Raw genomic sequence first — 22,570 nt, 5'->3', positions numbered from 1 at the left:
ACTGCAAACTATAACTTGGACTGATATCATGTGGGAACTTTTTCAGAACGCAGTTTGTGCCTATCTGTCATATAAGTGAGCCTCAGACTACTGCTTCAAAGTGAAATAAATGCACGGGGGTTAGGAGAGAGGCCGTTTAAAGGAACACTTAATATCAAAAGTTTTATAAATAATTATAGGTGGTGCTGGCAGCGATTCATTAGTTAAAATTGCCTAACATTTTCCGTTGTAAGACCCTGTTTTCAGCTGCTTATAACTGCCAAAATTTAACCATAAAAGCTGAAGTTTTTTATGCCAAGGGTCTGCCCTGTGCTGATTTGTTTGTTTGTTTTAAGGATTTCAACAACAAAAAATGGTTCTGCCATTTCTGAAAACAAGGTAAGGGAACAATTATGTTTCACCAATGTTAAATTTGTACAGATATTCCACTGAGAAAGTCTAGAGGCTCCATGCTTTAGAACAGAGAAGCATAGACTCGCCCCAGGTTAACAATGGGGGGCGGAGGGGGAGAAGGAGTTGATTTTGTCTTTTACAAATCCTGAACCCCATCTTTCCATAAAGAAAAATCAGGTTAATTTTTAAAAGAAAATTATGTTACATTTATCCCTCAAAAAGTTGTACACACTTAGATTTATCCGTGTGTGTGGGGGGGGTGGGGTTCGGGGGTTGGAAAGCATTCAAAGTCAAATACTTTCCCCCATTAGTATGGGTGTTTAAAGTTCATCTTACTTCCTAGAAAAAAAAAATATCACCCAACTAAAGTGCTTTTTTTTTTTTTAAATCCAAAGAGCTTTTTTCATTGTGTTTGCACAAACTACAGAGATTAAACAGAAGGGGGGTGGGGGGGAGAAGAGGACTCCTTTCTCCACATACACTGAAGTTCTCCTTCACAGATGTCCCTTTCGGCTCATCAGCACTGCAAGCAGCTGACCACTTTCGGGTTTCAGTATATAGTTAAACAGATAATCTGGGAGTTTAACAGCTCAATCTGATTTGGCTATTTAAATACAAAAACTTGAAAGCAGCCCAGTTGTCTACATAGAACGGATATGCACAATAGCCTACAGGAGAAATTAGCGAGCAGTATGAACTCCACGTTTTGGGCAGCCTTTGCAGCTAATGCCTGCTGTATTTACTAATTATAGAAATAGTTGTATCATCTTTTCCTCCACACAAGAGTAGGACAGCATTAAAAAGGCCTAGCAAGAATACAGCTTTGGACAATCTGTATCCAAAGTATTATTATACTTTTAACTTACCTTTAAGTTAAAAAGAAGGCTGAACACCAAAAAGCCTACACCTCAGAGATAGATTTTTTTCCAATTTAATCATGTACCTTACATATCAGGTTTCCCTGTTCCACTGTCGTTTTCCATATTAATTGCAACTCAAACACCTCACTTTTAGTCTTTAAATATGTTTATTCTATACAGCTATTTAAGTAAACTTTTAGGGCTGTGGGTACAGAACTATTTCAGAGTGATGCTCACATGCTAGAACAGATATTTTTAGAATCCAACTCCACTGTTTTCTTCAAAAGCATTATGTTACAATTCAATTTGAAAAATTTTTGGACCTAGCAACAAACCTTCATTCACGCCATCCTCTCGGTCAACATGGCTGCGAAATTTTTCTATAGTCTGACAACTGAGTAGTTTGGTATTGCTAGTCTGCCCTCTTAATGAAAAGACTCCACCTGTGAGGTCTAGACTGTACCTTTCTTCACAGTACTCCAAACCCTGAAAGACAAATAAAAATTATTTGAAATGAATGTGTATGATATTACACTTAAACATGGAAGAGACTGCATCTCTTATGAGTCAACCAAAGGAATCCCAAATTACATATTTTTTAGAATATATTTTGGCATGTTACAGAAATTAAGTGCAATAAAGTATTCAATAACCCTAGAACTGAGGAACTAATTTTGGTAATCAAAACTAAGTTGATACAAAAATACTAATAATGTCCATCATTTTCAGGAAAATCAGGAAAATTTTCCTACTATTATGCAGTTTTACAAGGACTTGGCAGTAGCTATATGACAAATAGTTAAGAATCAAGTTTTCCCTTTTTTTCCCCCCTTCTTTAAAACCCCTACAATAATAAGCTTAAAAAGTTAAATATACATTTCTATAGTCATCCTAATCTACTCACATTTTAAAGTTTTTTTTTTTTACACTTAAGACAAAATACTAGTCCATACATTCTTCCATATCACACTATCTCATCCAAACAAGCTTTACGTAATGTGAAAAGAAAAATGAACATTTCGCATGCACAAACTTAGCAACTCTGGAAATTCATGTATAGTTATACCAGTCAGACTTTCTCAAAAGATACATCTGAAATCAAGCAGTGCGGGGATACACAAAGTTTGTGTGTCAAAGCATTGGTACAGGGCAAATGAGGGTATTGGAAGCCATGAGGTGGGAATGCCTATGAGGTGTAAAAATATGTAGATGTTTGCTTGGGAGAGTGGGGAGGAGGAGACCACACACAGGGCAGAACAGAAAATAAGATCTTTTCGCCAGAGCCCTAGTACAACAGCATAAAGTGAAGCAGAAACACAGAAAATTGAAGCTGACGGGAGAAAAAAAAATAATTTTGAGGCGCTTCCCCATATCCTCCTGCCAAAGTACTCATAGCAATGTAAAATAAAAAACATGACTAAATTACAACGAAAAGCCCTTTTTAAAAAAAAATAATCAAAACCTACGGTAAAACAGAGCACATTCTGTTAATCCAGAGCAGTGTATCAACTTTGCCTTCACTATGACTGTGCATGTAAACTAAGATAAAGCAATGGCATCCATATTTAGAAAAAAAGTTTAATCACTTTATAATATTTATACCTTGTCCTCATACTATCAATTTTTGCTTTTCAATTTTGAAAAACATCTTCTTTCAGTACCTAAACATTTATATAGTCAACACTCACATGAGCGACAGTGAGAAAGGAGCTTTTCTTGCTGTAAGGGAAACACATGACAGGAGGAAACTGAAAACACTGGGAGATTTAAAGCCTATGTTTCAAACCAATAACTCAGTATAGCACTGCAAAAATATCCAAATTTCATATTGCAAAAAGTTAATGTAAATTATATGCATCCACACTGCTTCCAAAATATCTGGAAAGAATGGTATCAAAACAGAAGTGAAGTGGGTAAAGAGGGAGGAATTGCTACATCAGATTACTGTCGTTTGCGTCAAACTTTCCAGAAGCAGTTTTTTCAAACTGCAATAGTACACAGTACAAAGTGATTTTTGTTAAGATTTATGTATAAGTATGACAGATTCATTACTTGTAATAATTTATGAATACTGTATATTGATCAGGTCATTGTGTTGCTTATTGTATATGTATATTGTGTTAATTCACTAGCAGAGTTGTCAAGAAATAGAGGTGGGTCCTGATATTCACATCTCCTGGCAAACCACTTCAAGAGAGTAGAGACAATGCAGATATATTCACTCAGACAGCTGCCGAGCAGCCCAACCAGTTTAATGAGGTCCAAGAGACACAGGACAGAACAAAGACCTTTGGCTAGATTTAAAAAGGGAGTCCCTGAAGGTCAGGGAGACTGAGGTACAGACTGTCACCCATACCCCAGAGGCAAGAGGTTCTGGGATTATATTGATCTTCCTAAGCCTTTAGGGAAGAAACAAACCATCTATAAACATGGCTGTTTAAAAGACAAACCAAAAAACCCCTCTTCTCTTATGCTTTGATTTAAGAAAGCTGTCTGGGTTACAATATATAGACCACTGGTCCCAGCTCCCAAAGGGAAGTAACCCAGGTACCAAGTCCAGTGGAAGGTAAACACAGTTGATACAGTGGTACTGCAGTCTAGTACTCCTGTCTAAAAGTGGGAGAACCCAACCCACGAAGGTAAGGCATGAGACCCAAGGCCTGAAATTAGTGCATTCAGAAAGACATGAGGAGGGTATCCCTAGCCCCAACCATGACAGTGAATATTACTGTTTCCAATTTTTGATTAATACAGTGTTAGTTGTATTTCATAGACATACATACTTTACCTCATACATGATTTGTCCTGATGCCAAGCGTTTTCTGTCACCAAAGGCTAACTGCAGCAGATGCAAACTCACAACATCTCCTTCACTAGAAAGAAATTACAAGTTTGAGTATAAGTTCAGCACCTTTGCAATCCATCTGAAATATCTGATAAATAGCTATTGCCAAAGCAAAGCAGAACCATACTGTATTGTACATTTAAAAGGATGATGCTTCTGTTATAAACTGGAAAACAACCCACTTTCCAATCAATTATAATTTGTCATATTTGGACAATTGTAGCAGAAGAAGAAATACATTTGAAGATTTTTTCATTTGGCACTCGGTATTTAACTGACTGAATTCCGGAACTCTGCTTTTTAGCTTAACTCCAAGGACTTCAGATTAATGTTAACCACAAAATTTTCCAGAGCTTTAACATTTATCTATAAAAACACTACCGGCATCAGTTCTTTACAATGAAATGTTAATGCAGGAACCTTTACCCAAAGAGCCTTAAATTTAAACTTACAATCTAAACTGCATGCTCTGATTGTATTATTTTGTCATGTTATGAAACTAAGGAAGAACCAAAGTTCTGAGTTTGAGAAAGAATGATTAAAAAGATAGTTACTTCTGTTTTGCCTACTTTCTGAAAACCTGAATTAAAGTTTTTATATAAAAGCATTCCCCAGGCTCTTGGGAAACAACCAAAATACAACAAAAACAGCTCTAAGACAGCCATTTGAATAAATGCAATAAAAAGCTGCTCTAAAAGCCACAACTCAAATGGAGAGGGTATTACACAGGAAGAAAAAAAAGAGCATATACATACATATATACACATATACTCGTGCTCAGATACAAGACGATGGGCACCTTATTAATGTCAAAGATAGAAATAAGGAGGTCATGAAATACTTTTAATAACGAATAGTCTTCCAAGACAAGTGATAGTAGCTTATCACTTGGGACATTTAAAACCAGACAAAACACTAGAAAATTGCTCTAGGAACAAGGCATTTCTAGGTGTTCATCACAATAGTACTCAGTAGGTCCTGTCCCTCTGTACTTGCAGGAGTTCTATGAAAGCTACCTAAAAGTCAAGTATAAAGCTTTTTGTAAAATACAAAAAATAAAGTCTTTTGCATGGCTGCAACTTTCGGTGGCATTTCACAAGTGCTATAATGATTTAAGTTCTCTTTACGAGAGCAATTAAGATTCACAACACCATTTTGTAGGAAGAAGGCAACAGATTGAAATTACACTTAAAAGCCTCACTACTTCTCAGCTATTATAGAGGTGGCAGTTGTGGTTCCATTGTCAAGATTAAACTGAGTGCACTTACATTTTCCAAGTGATCAAAAACAATTTTTTTGAAAAAAAAATGCCAGAGCAGATTCAAAAAGATTAAGATTACAAGATTGAAATGATTCATAGCTACAACACTACATATTGGCCCTTCAATTGGAAAAAAAAATGCAATATTAAGGGATCAATTCTCCAATTAGTAACCCAGGTAAAGATTTACATTTATAACAAGTTCAGAGTTGCATATGTATACCCACTCAAAGTCAGTTAGTTGGACAACAGATCAGTTAGTTTTCTAAATCAGTCTTCACTGACCTTTCTTGTGTAGACTGAACTGCCCATAAGTAACAGCAATTGCGGGGATCATTTTCAGGTTCCTGAAAAGTAACAGCATAGACAGGTATCCTCCCTCCTTCTAGCTGAAAGTGGTATCTAGAACAAAGTGTGTGGGAGGGAATTAATTGGGTGATTAGATGTCTGACATTTATCTTTCCAAGTGTTCCAATCAGCACTTCAAAAGCCCACACCATTTTCTCATGCCAGAAATACTTACAATTATTTAAATTTTTTAATTTTAGAGAACATTTTTAACAATTTCAGAAGGATTTAACAAAGCTAGGCAATCGAGCAACATGACTGCAAATAAACTTCAATGTAAATAAGTACAATATTATGAACATCTGGACTACTCACATCTATTGATGTGTTCTATGTTTTTTCCTGGGTGACTGTAGTTAAACGAGCAGTCAGCATGAATGGAGGGGGAGGGGGGAGGAGGGTGAATCTGCTCAAACCACAAATGATGGCCAAAAGAGCACATAAGTAGTTGGGTTACTTTTAGGACTTTTACCTGTTTATCTTTTGACCAGACCAGAATTTTTCCAAAAATGCCATGTAATTTGTTTAATCCAGCTATGTAAAATAAAGTTTATCTTTCCTCAGGCTCACTTGAATTGGAAAGACCTTTCAATGAGTCTTCTAATCCAGTGGTTCTCAACCTTTCCAAACTACCGTACCCCTTTCAAGAGTCTGATTTCAGTCCCAGGCAGCAGGGCTTAGCTTTGTGGGGCCCCCTGTGGTGTGGGGCTCAAGGCAATTTCCCTGCTTGCCACCCCGTAATGCCAGCCCTGCACTTGCAACCCCCTAAACCTATCCCACAATCCCAGGTTGAGAAACACTGATATAGCATATAGAGCAGTATAGACAAGTCATTATCTGTATGAAATTTTAATTTGTACTGACTTCATTAGTGCTTTTTATGTAGCCTGTTGTAAAACTAGGCAAATATCTAGATGAGTTGACGTACCCCTGGAAGACCTCTGCATACCCCCTGGTTGAGAACCACTATTCTAATCTATCCCCTGCATTGTTGTAGGATCAATGCTTTTTCTCTCCTTTGACACTTCTAGTAGAAATGTCCAGCTTTGAACATCTCGAACAATGGAGTAGCTTGTTCCATTTAACTGAAGTTTTACCTAAAACCATCTCCATGCATCTGAAGTGGGTTTTTTACCCACAAAAGCTTATGCCCAAATAAATCTGTCAGTCTTTAAGGTGCCACCGACTCCTTGTTGTTTTTGTGGATACAAACTAACACGGCTACTCCTCTGATACTCGGTACCTAAAACCATTTCTTTCTTCCTTCTTTCCTTGATGATTAACAGAAGTGGTTTGAGATAATTTATAACATCTCCTTTGCACATCTGACAATGTAGAACTCAAACTAATTCTCTGAGCATTTTATTATAGGCCTGATTTTCAAAATTTTATCATTTTTGCCAATCTCCTCTGAATTGTCTTTTTTCAAAATGTGGTACCGAAAACTTAGCACATTGGTTGTACAAGAAAGAAGGTTCTGGGGCTTGGGGTAAGTAGAGTGAGTAGGTCAAAAAGACAAATGTATTTAAACCCCTTAGTCTAGAAACAGGTAATTAATTCTACTTGGCACTGATATGATTTCAGCTGGAAACACTTACCAATATTGCACCCTTGTAGATGTACGCATTCAACAATTTCTGGTGAGCCATTACATGTTTGCTTAAATTAATCCCAAATTGATTTAAGTTTTCCAATCTAATATTGTATTTTAATCCTAGCCTCTAGAATATTTGCTGTCTCCTTCCCCATGTTTCTATTGCCCGCAAGTTTGATTGGCACACTCCTTGTTCTATTCTCTAAGATCTTAGCAAACATGTGGGATTCATTTTTATCAAGACAGTATTATTCTTTTAAAGAAAAAACAATTACTTATGCATCTAATTAACACTGGAAAGCATAAATGCTATACATTATTTAAGCATTTTACAAGCCAACAGTTAAGATGTAACCCACATTCCTATAGAAAGAGAACATAATGTAGAACCACATCTACACACCCAGAACTTGTGGCCCCCTATAGAAGCATCCAGTTTTCACTGATACATCCCTTTAACCACATCAGTAGTATATGAGAGACTTAAGCAGTGATGGAACAAGAGTGACCAGTCCCAAGGTGGAACAGTCTCCAATCTCAGTCACGACTGGAATGTGGGAAAGGCTATTTTTCAGGCACAAATGAGCTGTTAGATGTTTCAATTAGGGCTGTCGATTAATCACAGTTAACTCATGGGATTAACTCAAAAAAATTAATCACGATTAATCATAGTTTTAATCACACTGTTAAACCACAGAATACCAATTTAAATGTATTAAATATTTTCAAATATAATTATTTCAATTACACAGAATACAAAGTGTACAGTGCTCACTTTATATTATTTTCTATTACAAATATTTGTACTGTAAAAATGAGAAACAAAAGAAACAGTATTTTTCAACTCACCTCATACAAATGCTGTAGTGCAATCTCTATTGTGAATGTGCAATTTAAAAATGTAGATTTGTTACATAACTGCATTCAAAAACAAAACAATGTAGCACTTTAGACCCTACAAGTCCACCCAATCCTACTTCTTGTTCAGCGAATTGCTAAGACAAACAAGTAGAGCATGCTTTCAAAAAAGCCTTAAAAAAAGCAACACTCTGATGCAGAAACTACAGAACCCGAACCACCAAAAAAAAGTCAACCTTCTGCTGGTGGCAACTGACTCAAATGATGAAAATGAACATACGTTGCTCCACACTGCTTTGGATGGTTATCAAGCAGAACCCATCATCAGCATGGACACATGTCCTCTGGAATGGTGCTTGAAGCATGAACGGGCACACTTCAGATGACGTAACAAGAAGCGGGCAGCACTGCAAATGTAAACAAACTTGTTTCTCTGAATGATTTGCTGAACAAGAAGTACGACTGAGTGGACTTGTAGGCTCTAAAGTTTTACATTGTTTTGTTTTTGAGTTCAGTTATTTTTTGTACATAATTCTATATTTGTAAGTTCAACTTTAATGATAAAGAGATTGCACTATAGTACTTGGATTAAGTGAACTGAAAAATACTATTTCTTTTGTTTTTTTACAGTACAAATATTTGTAATCAAAAATATAAATTGAGCTCTTTACACTTTGTATTCTGTGTTGTAACTGTAATCAATATATTTGAAAATGTAGAAAACATCCAAAATATTTAAATAGAATACCATTTATTATTGTTTAACAATGCTATTATTTTAAAATCACTTGACAGCCCTAATTTCAATCTGTTCCACTGGTCTCATCTAAGATTTTAAGTAGTCACAGAGATATTGCTAACAGTTATGTAATTCATATACTTTAACTTTGTAAAGAAGTACACCTAGCTGTGACAAGGTCTTGGAAAAATCATTACAGTAAAATCAATGTCTCTTCTAAATTTCCATTATTCACTAAACACTACTAAAGATTGAACTACTTTTCCTTAGTTTTACACAAAGCAGTTCTCTCAAATTCTAGTTCAGGGGTAGGCAACCTGCGGCACGCGAGCTGATTTTCAGTGGCACTCACAGGGGGCTCTGCATTTTAATTTAATTTTAAATGAAGTTTCTTAAACATTTTAAAAACCTTATTTTCTTTACGTACAATAGTTTAGTTATAGATTATAGACTTATGGAAAGAGACCTTCTAAAAACGTTAAAATGTACGACTGGCACGCGAAACCTTAAATTAGAGTGAATAAATGAAGACTCGGCCCACCACTTCCGAAAGGTTGCCGACCCCTGTTCTAGTCATTAACCTACTTTAATGAAACATATCTACAAGCCTTGTAACCAAGATTCTTTATTTTATAGATGAAGCAGTTAAAGGAACTAGTTAAGAGAAAGAAGAAAAAAAAAAAATCAGTTAAAGCCACTAAAAAGATTAATCTAGAACTGGCTTCTAAAGGTTTCAATACTGTATTCAAGAATTTCAACACTCAGCATTCAATCCAAGTTACTTTTCTATTTAACCTAAATTAGTTAAGTGAAATAACTGAGTTCCCCGCCTCCAGATATTGACACATATATAAAGGCATACTTACTCCTTCTTCAAGGTTTTCATATTCCACAGTGAAAGGTAGCCATCTGAGAATCCCACAACCAGCTGATTGCTCCTGCTTATGTAGCATAAGGTTGTTACAGCTGCTCCAGATGGACTTAGTAACTGGAAACAGAGATGTCGCCCCTCTCTGGTAACAGCTTCTCTTATTTGTGGGATTTCAGCAGGGATTCCGGTGATCACTTCTAGGTCTACACACACACAAGATCGTGCAACATAAGAGACTGCATTCTTCAGCTTTTTCAGGATAGATGTTAAGAGCTTAGCATTATGCTATATATTACCTAATACCCTATTCCCTGTCAAGTGTGCATTGTATGCAATGTTTTCAATTAGTATTTATAATTCAAGTTCATTTTAAGAACACAGGAATTATCAAATTAGATTAGACCAGTAGTCCATCTAGACCAGTATTCTGTCCCAGATACTCTGAAATACAAAAATCCGCATAATAGACAATTATGAAATAGACTGGCTCACAGGGTAAGTTTCTTTCTAGACCCTGTCAGTCAGTGGTTTACTTATGCCCTAAAGCATGAAGTTTATTTATATCCTTTAAGCCCATATTCAAAAGCAACCCCCACTATGAAGCCACTGACTAAGATATCTCCATAATAATGGAACGTTGGATGCAATTGAGATATTCCAAATGCAGTTTTGCTTATTTTTTAAATTAGGGTTTTTTAAAAATGTTCCTCTTCTTTCCTTCACATGCCCATGCAGAGTCATTTTCATTTAAACCAAGTGTTTTAAAAAATGGTTACCTAAAATTACGTACAAGATCATATTTAGGCATTTAAGACGCCTCCTTCCATTGAAGTCAAAGGCAAACTTCCACCAACTTCAGTGGTGTAGGATCAGGCTATGCATAAGGATTTAAGAACCTAATTTTACGCTTTTTAAAAAAAGTTTTGACCTTAAGAACCAGGAGATTAGAACATCTTTCAAAGAAAGAATTAGCAAATCAGCTAAGAATTCATGGTGTCAAGTAGTCTTCATTTTCAGCAGTCTTCAACCAAACAGATCTTAAAGACACAGGATGCTTATGTTTTATCAGATTGGAAAAAAATGGAGTGCACATTCCTCATTTAGGAAACTTGAATTTTCTTACTTCTCGACCAGAAAATCTGTTTAAATTTAAAAACGCTAATTTACCTGATGCCTCTATTTCATTCTGACTACATGACAAATCATCCAAACAAAGGTCAATCAGCAGGATATGACCAACATCTGTAACCACAGCTGCCACACCAAAAAGCCATCGCAGACTCTGGTGCAAATGCTGAGTGCTGACACGGGCTCCACCATGATTAATTATGGGTTCAATAGCAGTTACCTACAAGAAAACTGCATGTTAATTTTAAGCAATTTGACAAACTATAAATAAAGTTTTGCAATGTAGTACAGGGCAGAAGTTGGCATATTAGGAATACAATTCTGTATTTACATTCTTATTCATAAGATTCAAAAGCAAAGTATTTCCTCAGATTATTAAAAAAAATTTACAGCCCTGAGCAGGAGAAAGAAGGGAGTTCATTATATCCGCTAATTTTTTTTAGAGGAATGTCCTAAGATACTGAACTACAATTCTTTCTATTAAATAAAATACTCTTTAAATGGTGCTCTCTAATATTGCAGCTCACCACTTTCAGTTACCTGTTTGAAAACAATATTAAGGCAAATATCCATTAAAAAGAAAAAAAGAAAAAAAATAAGCTTTGTATTAAAAACTCAAATTGCAAGCTGATTCTTCCTCTGCTCATCTGATGAAAAACATTACCAATGTGAAGGACAGTGCCTTTCCTGTGAAAATAAATTGTATTTGCTATGTAAATCTCGTGAAGTTTTAGGTATTCTGTAAATTATACTATGTAGTAACTAACCTGCCTAGAAAGAGGGGCCATTTTCACGGTAATTAAACATTCTCACCAACAACTGAAGGCAATTATCAGGATAAGACTATGCAAACCACATACATACATACATACATGTACACACACATATATATAGGTTGCATTTGATTAGATTAACCAAAAAAAAAAAAAAATCTGAGGAAGTTAGAAATAAGGTCTTTTTAAATGCACATCCCCATGTACTTTTGGGAATACTAACAGAGGAAATCAAGCCTAAAACAATATTGTGAGAGACCACCATCTGTCTTATATGCAAAGCTTGCCTTGGCTGAACAGGAAGAAATGAAATGAATTACTGGGTAATGAAAGCATTTTCTCTAATTTAAGATTAAAAATGTGACTCTGGATGTGCTAAAGTGCATCCCAGGAAAATACTCAACACTACAGTAGAAGTTTTAATGTGTGCAGCTTTCTGCACTAAAACTGTACCACAACATAGCAACATATGCTATCCTTTGATTCTCTTATGAATTAGAAGCTGAGCATAGCACACAACAGAAATAATGGAATGTTGTGTGTCATGGGGGGGATGGTTTTATATATAGCACCCTACCAAATTCACAGGGCAGGGGGTTCTACCATGCGCCAGGCTAGTCCTGTCCCGGGCTGGGAAGGGACAGGACTTCCTGTTCCCCTGCAGGGGCCGCTCCGGGAGCCAGGTCAGACCCACTTCCGGGAAACTCCCCCAGCTGCAGGAAGCTCCACTGCTACTACCTGGGAGACCAGTTCTGAATGCAGCACAGAAGCAAGGGTGGCTGTCAGCCCCACGACCTGGGTGGGGGTCTGCGGCCCCAGCTATCAGCCTCCCCAACTCGAGTTGGGGACTGACAGTAAAACCATGGTATATGGTAACCCACGCCCATACCCTGCAACCCTCACTTCTGCGCTGCTGTTGGCATGGCTTTAGAGCTGGGCGCCTGGCCAGCAGCCACTGCGCTCTCTGGCTGCCCAGCTCTGAAGGCAGCACCCCTGCTGGCAGCAGGGCAGAAGTAAAGGTGGCAATCCCACAACCCCCCTACAATAGTCTTGTGACACTCCCATCCCATGACCTACTTTTGGGTCAGGACCCCCACAGTTACAACACCCTGAAATTTCACATGTAAACATCTGAAACCATGAAATTGACTATTTTAAAAATCCCATGACTGTGAAATTGACCAAAATGGACTGTGAGTTTGGTAGGGCCCTAGTTATGCAAGAAGAACAGGACAAAAAGTCCCTTGCTTCACATGTTAGCCAGAGGGGAGAAAAAAATAGATCTGGAAGCTACACGGTACATATGCACTGGAGTTGGAGGAGTAATTTCTAGCTTGGGTAGACATACATCCACTAGCTTTGACAGTGCACTAAAATCAGCAGCATGTGTGGCAGTATAGGCTAGCCACCCTCAGCACTTACATGGGGTCACATATGGGATCATACTTGAGATAGCTAGGCTGTCCCACCACGGCAGCAACCCCGCTATTTTTAGCATGTTAGCTCAATCAAAGCTAGTATACAAAATTACACCTCCAGCTCCACTGCAGACATACCCTCAGTCAGGGTTTATTGTGGTTACACAGCCATGGAATCCAGCTTTCATGTCAGTTCGTGTCACAGCAATTCTTATCTTAGCAGTATCTATAGCAATTTCAATTGCCATCTTTGGCTCCAGATTTCTATAACTCAAGCTTCCTGTTTCCCACACCAGTCAAAGGATTATCAACAAATTTTTAAAATGGATTAAAAACCTTGCTGAATTAGTCCTGGTGGCAGTAATAAGAAGAGAAGCACTGCAGTAGGATGCTTGCTGAACTCCCTTTCTACAAATGCTGCTTCTGTTTTTTTTTCTTTATGTAGCTTTTTTCTTTAGCATCTGGCTGCAAATAAAAGTCTTTTGTTGCTTTAACATATAATCTTCCTAGCACTTTCCTGATTTCGACTTTACTTTTCCATGTGGGAGCCTCTGAAACAGTGTATTTTTTCCCCCACTGTGCTACAGCCTGGATTTTTGTGTTTCCCTATGCCATTGCCAACTCATATTCCAGAAATGAGCAGACAAAGGGAACTTTCCCCGGCTCACTGAATCTGAATGTTATTCTTCTGCTACCATGTAAATCAGAAAAGTATGTGAAAATGTTTGATACCTTCTCAAAGCAACCATTTAAAAGTGCTAAACCTGTGTGTCATTGATGTGGTCCATTTTTAGATTCCATTAAAAACACTTTTGAAGCAGAATATTTTTAGTCACACCTTTGTTTATTTTGCTAATTTGTTTTTAATTCACTCCTTGGGAATGATTACTTCTTTTAATATGAAAACACTCTTATGTTAAAGCTAAGTTAGGTGTTAACAGTTTGACACCTTGGCCCTGAGATCCCAAATTAGTGTAACTGGCATAATTTAATTGACTTCTAAAGAGGTATGACAATTTTTATCAGCTGAGAATCTAGCCCATAATTTCAAGAGTTCATTAATGCCTTAAAAAGGGGGAGGGGGGTGGACAGAAGAAATGAATTACAGAAAATGAAAGCTAAACATTTTGTTTGAAGTTTTATTAAAAACAATAGCAAGCATTAAATCATGTTAAAATGTGTCGAACACAAAACTTATCCACACAGGGCTACAAAGCCAAGAGACCAGCTTAAATATTTTAGTAATGAAGTTTACAGCAAATTAGTGAAAGACTGAACACACATTAAATAATTAGTTCTTTGTCTACACTGAATTTTATTTATTCTCTATGTTCCTAGTCACAGCTCAGGGCATTCCAATCCAATTCAGTGACTGCTTCTAATTCCTGATTAAACTAACCTGAGTCTAATGGAAAGACTGGTAAAAAGCAAAATGAAAGCCACTGGTCAAACACGTTTGTAAAAATGTATACTGTTTATTCAAATCTTCCTTGGGCATATATGAAATGTATACCACATAATGTAAGTCTGTATAGAACACAAGGTTATCAACAGTAAAAAAAAAAAAAAAAATTCAGATAAACTCTTGCCTTCTCTCTAAATGACAGGTTTCAGAGTAGCAGCCGTGTTAGTCTGTATCCGCAAAAAGAAGAACAGGAGTACTTGTGGCACCTTAGAGACTAACAAATTTATTAGAGCATAAGCTTTCGTGGACTACAGCCCACTTCTTCGGATGCATATAGAATGGAACATATATTGAGGAGATACTACACTTGGACCACAGCTCAAAGAGCCAGGAAGCGATAATCTTCTTAATCTTAATCCAGGCTGGAGCTAGACACGTGGGGATGGAGCCGGTTCGGGGCTTCAGGGCCAGGAGGCGGCTGCGGAGGAGCCGGAGGCTGCAGGCGCAGGGGCTAGAGCCGGCGCCCAAGCGACGCCGGGAGGAGCCTCTGGCTCCGCCGGTCGGCCCCGAGGACAGGCAAGCAGGTGCCCCCGGGGAGCCCGGCCGTGGCGAGACCCTGGGGGTGGCACCGGCACCGGCTCTGGCCCTGCAGCGGCGGAATCCGGCCAAGAAGGGCAAGGAGGCGCCGGCGGTTCCCAAGGGAAAACCTAAATCTGGGCGGGTGTGGAAGGATCCCGGCAAGAAGCAGTTTTCCCATATGATTCAGGACAAGCCCCTCTCCGCACCTCCTGGGAGCGAAAGATGAAAGAGCGCCAGGAGAAGAAAATAGTCAAGGATTTTGCCCAGCATCTTCAGGAAGAAAAACAGAGGGCGCGTGAGGAGAAAAAGCAGCGCCGGGAAGAGAACTTGAAACGACGCCTGGAGAACGAGCGGAAGGCAGAGATCGTACAAGTGATCCGGAATCCGCTCAAGCTGAAGCGTGCCAAGAAGAAGCAGCTACGCCGGATCAAGAAGCGGGATACGCTGGCAAGCTAGCCCAGTACAGACAGTTTGATAAGAAATGTGAGAATACTTACAAGGGGAGATAGATTCAATGTTTGTAATGGCTCAGCCATTCCCAGTCCTTATTCAAACCGGAGTTGATTGTGTCTAGTTTGCATATCAATTCTAGCTCAGCAGTCTCTCGTTGGAGTCTGTTTTTGAAGTTTTTCTGTTGTAATATAGCCACCCGCAGGTCTGTCACTGAATGACCAGACAGGTTAAAGTGTTCTCCCACTGGTTTTTGAGTATTTTGATTCCTGATGTCAGATTTGTGTCCATTAATTCTTTTGCGTAGAGACTGTCTATTTGCTACCCAAGATCCATAAACCTGGATATCCTGGACACCCCATCATCTCAGGCATTGGCACCCTAACATCAGGCTTGTCTGGTTATGTAGACTCTCTCCTCAGACCCTACGCTACCAGCACTCCCAGCTATCTTCGAGACACCACTGACTTCCTGAGGAAACTACAATCCATCGGTGATCTTCCAGAAAACACCATCCTGGCCACTATGGACGTAGAAGCCCTCTACACCAATATTCCACACAAAGATGGACTACAAGCTATCAGGAACAGTATCCCTGATAATGTCACAGCTAACCTGGTGGCTGAACTTTGTGATTTTGTCTTCACCCACAACTATTTCACATTTGGGGACAATATATACCTTCAAGTCAGCGGCACTGCTATGGGTACCCGCATGGCCCCACAATATGCCAACATTTTTATGGCTGACTTAGAACAACGCTTCCTTAGCTCTCGTCCCCTAACGCCCCTACTCTACTTGCGCTACATTGATGACATCTTCATCATCTGGACCCATGGAAAAGAAGCCCTTGAGGAATTTCACCATGATTTCAATAATTTCCATCCCACCATCAACCTCAGCCTAGATCAATCCACACAAGCGGTCCATTTCCTGGACACTACTGTGCTAATAAGCGATGGTTACATAAATACCACCCTATACCGGAAACCTACTGACCGCTACACTTACCTACATGCCTCCAGCTTCCATCCAGGACACACCACACGATCCATTGTCTACAGCCAAGCTCTAAGATATAACCGCATTTGCTCCAATCCCTCGGATAGAGACAAGCACCTACAAGATCTCTATCAAGCATTCTTAAAACTACAATACCCACCTGCTGAAGTGAAAAAACAGATTGACAGAGCCAGACGAGTACCCCAGAAGTCACCTCCTACAAGACAGGCCCAACAAAGAAAATAACAGAACACCACTAGCTGTCACCTTCAGTCCCCAACTAAAACTTCTCCAGCGCATCATCAGAGATCTACAACCTATCCTGAAAGATGATCCTTTACTCTCACAGATCTTGGGAGACAGACCTGTCCTTGCTTACAGACAACCCCCCAACCTAAAGCAAATACTCACCAGCAACCACACATCACTGAACAAAACCACTAACCCAGGAACCTATCCTTGTAACAAACCCCGATGCCAACTCTATCCACATATCTATTCAAGTGACATCATCATAGGACCTAATCACATCAGCCATACCATCAGGGGCTCGTTCACCTGCACCTCTACCAATGTGATATATGCCATCATGTGCCAGCAATGCCCCTCTGCCATGTACATTGGCCAAACCGGACAGTCTCTACGCAAAAGAGCTAGAATGGATATGCAAACTAGACACAATCAACTCCGGTTTGAATAAGGACTGGGAATGGCTGAGCCATTACAAACATTGAATCTATCTCCCCTTGTAAGTATGCTCACACTTCTTATCAAACTGTCTGTACTGGGCTAGCTTGATTATCACTTCAAAAGTTTTTTTTCTCTTAATTAATTGGCCTCTCAGAGTTGGTAAGACAACTCCCACCTGTTTATGCTCTCTGTATGTGTGTATATATATCTCCTCAATATATGTTCCATTCTATATGCATCCGAAGAAGTGGGCTGTAGTCCACGAAAGCTTATGCTCTAATAAATTTGTTAGTCTCTAAGGTGCCACAAGTACTCCTGTTCTTCTTCTCTCTAAAGTTTCCAAGCCTTTACCACCCAACAGCCAGCCTCCCCGATAAATACCTTCATGCTTTCTCCACACAATTTTTAATGCATGGGAAAAACTCTGTAACATAATCCACATTCAGTATTTAATTCTCTTTAAAAATCCCTCCTGAAGACTCACCTCTGCCAAGATACCTACAAAACTCTACTTGCTGATCATGGCTAGGAAAAGTGATGACCTGTGACCATCCCTCTTACCTTGCCTTCCTTTCCCTACTTCCTTTGTCCTATTAACTTCCCATTGCTTACCCAACCTGAATCTCAATTAATCTTTTTTGAAAAGCCCAATAAAACATGTAACAAAGCTATGCCAATTCTTCACCTCATTAATTGCTTATATGTTATGTACCATCCTCTACCCTTCATTGTTTGTCTTGTAGACTAAGCCCTTCAGGGCAGAGAAGAAAGTCTCCTATTAGTCCAGCACCTAGCACAATGGGACCCTAATTCCCAATGGGACCTTTGAGTGCTACTATAATGTAAGTGCTTACTACTACAGATGACACCCAAGAGTTTAAAAACCCCCACAAAAGGTAAGACTCAAACTGTTCAGAAAAGGGAGGCAGTGAAAGAAGTCATTGTGAAGGCAATTCAAATTGTTGCAGACACTAAGGTGATTAAAGTGCAAAGAATCTTTCATGCTCCTAGCAATCTGATTTGGACATTGTCTACATTCAGAAAATTTGCATAGTTATTAACTACATTGATTTAATAACAGTTTTCAATGGTGAAAAGAATTGATGGTAGCTACTCCAGTGAAAGCTTTCTGAATGTAGACAAAACCATAGTGAGAGGGGTACCCATGAATCAGACGTGCCAGTGCAAGGGAGAAGGAACTGTCACTTAAATGCTTAGAAAGATCTCTATACTTCCCACAACAAAACAGGTTTATATAACTAGGGCTACATCCTCACTACGGGGGTGTGTGTGTGTGGTGTCGATTTAAGATACGCAAATTCAGCTACGCGAATAGCGTAGCTGAATTCGACATATCGGAGCCGACTTACCCCGCTGTGAGGACGGCGGCAAATCGACCTCCGCAACTCCCCTGTCGACGGCGCTTACTCCTACCTCCGCTGGTGGAGTACAAGCGTCGATTCGGGGATCAATTGTGGCATCCTGACGAGACGCGATAATTCGATCCCCGAGAGATAGATTTCTACCCGCCGATTCAGGCGGGTAGTGTAGACGTAGCCTAATTTAATTAATAGGTTCTTTGCCTGCATTACTAAAGTTTCACTTACACAACATCGTTGTGGCAATTACAGGAATTAATCACAGAGAAAAGCAGTATTAGGTCAGTATAATATTTTTAGCTGGCAAAACTATTTAGCAGGTGGAACAAAGGAGAGGTGACCAGCCAACTCTCTGCAGAACACTAAATGTTCTCTGAAGCACAGCTTGAGAACCTCTGGTTTAACAAGGGGCAATATCACCTACTTTCTATTCTTCATTCTGTGGGAGAGGTAGCATTGGGGCTGAGGCCAGTAATGAGTTAACAGAGGGAAGGATAGGTTTTGGGGAAAAGGTGGACATCCGATTCTCCTTCAGTCCCTCTATTCCAAGTTAGAATGTGCCATCACAGAAAGGTACAACACTTTCAACTGGGATCGTTGTTCCATCTCAATAAGCAATAGCTACAACTTTCTATTGGCTAGTTTCCTTAAGAGAAGGGGTGACTGAAGGTCATGAGCAACTCCAGACAGTTAAACCAGTAAAGAAAGTAGGATCCAAAGTCCAAAATGTTTCTTTTTAGATATTATCTAATTTGGGGTACTAATCGTATATGCAGACTTGCAAGGAAGTTGCGCTTCCCACTAGATGCAAGCTCACCTGTGGACATGAAGATAACTGGTTTGCTAATGCCCCCTGCCTTATTCCAAAACACAAGAGAAAGTTCACAAGTCTAAGTGCAGTGTCTCCGGTTAGCTAGTTTGAGATTCTAGGGGAGTCATTGTAATTTATTTATTTCTAAGATTTGGAATTTTATTAAAGAGGTTGTCATTTTACTCTAAGAGCTATTAAGAATGTGTGTGGGAAGGGGGCCTAAAGTATACAGGGTTTGGTTGTTTTTAGGTTTATATGGACAACTGGCTCTTCACATCTTTCATCCCCTTCTACTCACAAAAATGTAGGATTGGAAGGGACCTCGAGAGGTCATCTACTCCAGCCCCCTCTTTTGAGAGACCTAGCAGACCAAGTAGACTTAGACCACCCTTAACAGATGTTTGGCTAACTTGTTCTTAAAAATCTTGACTGACGGGGATTCCACAGTCTTCCTTGGAAGCCTATTCCAGATTTTAATTATTCTTATAGTTAGAACAATTTTCCTACTATCTATCCTAAACCTCCCTTGCTGCAGATTAAGTCCATTACTTCTTGTCCTACTTTTGGTGGACACTGAGGACAGTAATCAATTGTTCTCTTTATAACAGTCCTCAACATATATGAAGATTTAATTCCCTCCCAGTCTTCTTTTCTCAAGACTAAACATGCCCAATGTTTTTAACCTTTCCTCATAGCTCTGGTGTCCTAAGCCTTTTATCATTTTTGCTGCTTTCCTCTGGACCCTCCAGTTAATCCATGTCTTTCCTAAACTGTGGCACCCAAAACTGGACACAACACTCCAGTTGAGGCCTCACCGGTGTCGAACAGAGAAAGACAATTAGATATGACACTCCTGTTTTCACACCCCAGAATGATATTAGCCTTTTTCACAACTGAGTCACACAGCTGGCTCATACCCAATTTATGATCCACTATAACCCCCAGATACTTTTCTGCAGTACTACTACTCCCTAGACAGTTATTCCCCATTTTGCATTTGATTTTTCTTTCCTGACTGTAGTACTTTGCACTTGTCTTTACTGAATTTCATCTGGTTGATTTCAGACCAACTGCCCAATTTATCAAGATCATTTTTAACTCTGGTCCTGTCCTTCAAAGTGCTAGCAACCCCTACCAGCTTGGAGTCACTTTGAATAATGCAACAGCTAAGAAACCTGTAGTATCTTGTTCTGTAGTACAAGTGAAATTCTTTTTTTTTTTTTTTTTTTTTTTTTTTACTTTCAGCATTAGTTAAGAGACAGTTGGTACCTTCCAACCCAAGTTTTGATATCAAGACTAAGTCCACTATGTACTGTAAGTTGATATTTTTGCAGTCATCAATATAAAACCTTCCTCGAAACAGAATTCTACGGCATACAACAGAATAGAAGCTTTGCTTTTAGATTAAAAAGTACGTACCCTTCCTGGAAGAACAACTGCTTTAACCACTCTTGATACTCCAAGGTCATACAGACAGAGAACACTCCCTTCTGCTTCTTCCAATCCAACTAGTAGTCCAGTTCTTTTCTGCCAGGAAAATTCCTTCACTACAAGGACAGTGGGTGGGTGTTCATTTACTCCATTAAAACGATATGCAGACAGCCGTTCTCCCGTGATAGAGTTTACTACCTCAAGCTGAGGACCACAGGCCAAGCAAGCCAAGCCATTTCTCCCTAGAAAGAAGTAAGGGGAAAAGTTTATGTAAGAATGATAAACACAGAAGGAGTCATTTGAAATGATAAGATATTAGATTATGATGTGGGGATGAGTCCTCCCAAAATAGTTTAGTTAGAAATGTACACAGTTTTAATTTATTACTATGTCTAAGTTTGAGACTGTGCACGCATGCACACACACAAAACAGAATTAACATGCACTTTTACTACAACTTGAAATCTAAGAACAATGGGATCTACATAGAGCTAGGACCGAGCAGGTTACTGAATTACAGGTAACAGCTGCATTTTGGGAAAAGTTTGCCTCCTGGCTTCATAAAGCTATTGGTAAACTCACCTGTTGCATCTTAATGGAGCCAACACATTTCACAAGTAAAATGTATCACTACTGTGGGTATTTAGATAACTCACAGTCACAAGTAATTATTAATTCCAACACAATACCAAGTTTCAGAGGAAGATGATTACCTCCAGCAAACTTCCCACGAAGTACAGATTCTAGTGTTATCTCATCTTCTCCAAGTGCTTGAACAGTCACTTCTGGAAATTGCAGCAGACTGCTTGTTACCTGAGCTGTTAGGTCTCGCATATTTCACTGTAAATAAAGAACTACAATAAATAAGTGTACTTAGTCAGCACCTAACAAATCTGACATTTTATAAAAGAGTTTATCAATCAATACAACACTCCAAATGATCCGTAGTTCTTTCCATCATATCCAATAGTATCAAAATATTTCTCCCTACAGCTTCCTCCTAAATACCAATGTACAAGTATATTGTAGCAAATTAAATGGCCCATTTTGTAAATTTTGGCAACTAATTTAAACCACCACCTTTGGATAGAGATAGGAGACACAGATTGACTTTCAAACCATTTTTCTTTTCCCCAAGAATTGGAATATTCATCTCATGATGGGAAAAAAAAAAAAAAAAGATCAGAAAGAACTGTCTAAAGTTTTGTTTGTTTGTTTGTTTTTTAATAAAAAAGTCAATTCTTCCTCTGTCCCCTCACCCACTGATGACTACTTTTGATCCTTAGGCTAATAAACAAGCAAAAACTTTAGTGCCATAAAACTATTTGTCTACATCAGCTGCTCAGTGCACGTTCCACTTTCTCAGCCACTCACTCTTGTACATTCAGGCAGGAATAATAAGGCCAACTGGTGACCCCACAGAGTAGTGTGCTGAATTTCTTGCTCTTTAGATGCCTGTAAGGTCATCAGTAACCTGAAGGGCAACAGTACTAATGCCATAAGAACGGCCGTACTGGGTCAGACCAAAGGTCCATCTAGCCCAGTATCCTGTCTACCGACAGTGGCCAATGCCAGGTGCCCCAGAGGGAGTGAACCTAACAGGTAATGATCAAGTGATCTCTCTCCTGCCATCCATCTCCACCCTGACAAACAGAGGCTAGGGACACCGTTCCTTATCCATCGTGGCTAATAGCCATTAACGGACTTAACCTCCATGAATTTATCCAGTTCTCTT

At 39.0% G+C, this 22,570-nt stretch overlaps 2 protein-coding genes across 2 annotated transcripts in view; one reads left to right on the top strand and one right to left on the bottom strand.

The window, feature by feature from the left end:
* The window catches only part of AHCTF1 (AT-hook containing transcription factor 1), a 78,869-nt gene that overhangs the window by 40,517 nt on the left and 15,782 nt on the right, over positions 1-22,570 (bottom strand). The window contains exons 2-8 of the mRNA XM_054022972.1: positions 21,549-21,675; positions 20,824-21,077; positions 10,937-11,117; positions 9,765-9,972; positions 5,645-5,761; positions 4,042-4,126; positions 1,589-1,739 (exon numbers count right to left, since the gene is read on the bottom strand). Of these exons, the coding sequence (XP_053878947.1) occupies positions 1,589-1,739; positions 4,042-4,126; positions 5,645-5,761; positions 9,765-9,972; positions 10,937-11,117; positions 20,824-21,077; positions 21,549-21,669 (1,117 nt within the window). The 5' untranslated portion in view covers positions 21,670-21,675. The remainder of the gene's footprint in view (positions 1-1,588; positions 1,740-4,041; positions 4,127-5,644; positions 5,762-9,764; positions 9,973-10,936; positions 11,118-20,823; positions 21,078-21,548; positions 21,676-22,570) is intronic.
* On the top strand, positions 14,878-15,544 carry LOC128834343 (coiled-coil domain-containing protein 86-like). Its single transcript, XM_054022974.1, is given in 2 exon segments — positions 14,878-15,265; positions 15,268-15,544. Coding segments are annotated over 2 exon segments (591 nt in total). The 5' UTR covers positions 14,878-14,935; the 3' UTR covers positions 15,529-15,544.

Source organism: Malaclemys terrapin, chromosome 3 (genome assembly GCF_027887155.1).
Source record: "Malaclemys terrapin pileata isolate rMalTer1 chromosome 3, rMalTer1.hap1, whole genome shotgun sequence".
NCBI lineage: Eukaryota > Metazoa > Chordata > Testudines > Emydidae > Malaclemys > Malaclemys terrapin.
Note: the sequence above shows the minus strand (reverse complement) of the source record. Positions and strands in the feature narration are given on the sequence as shown.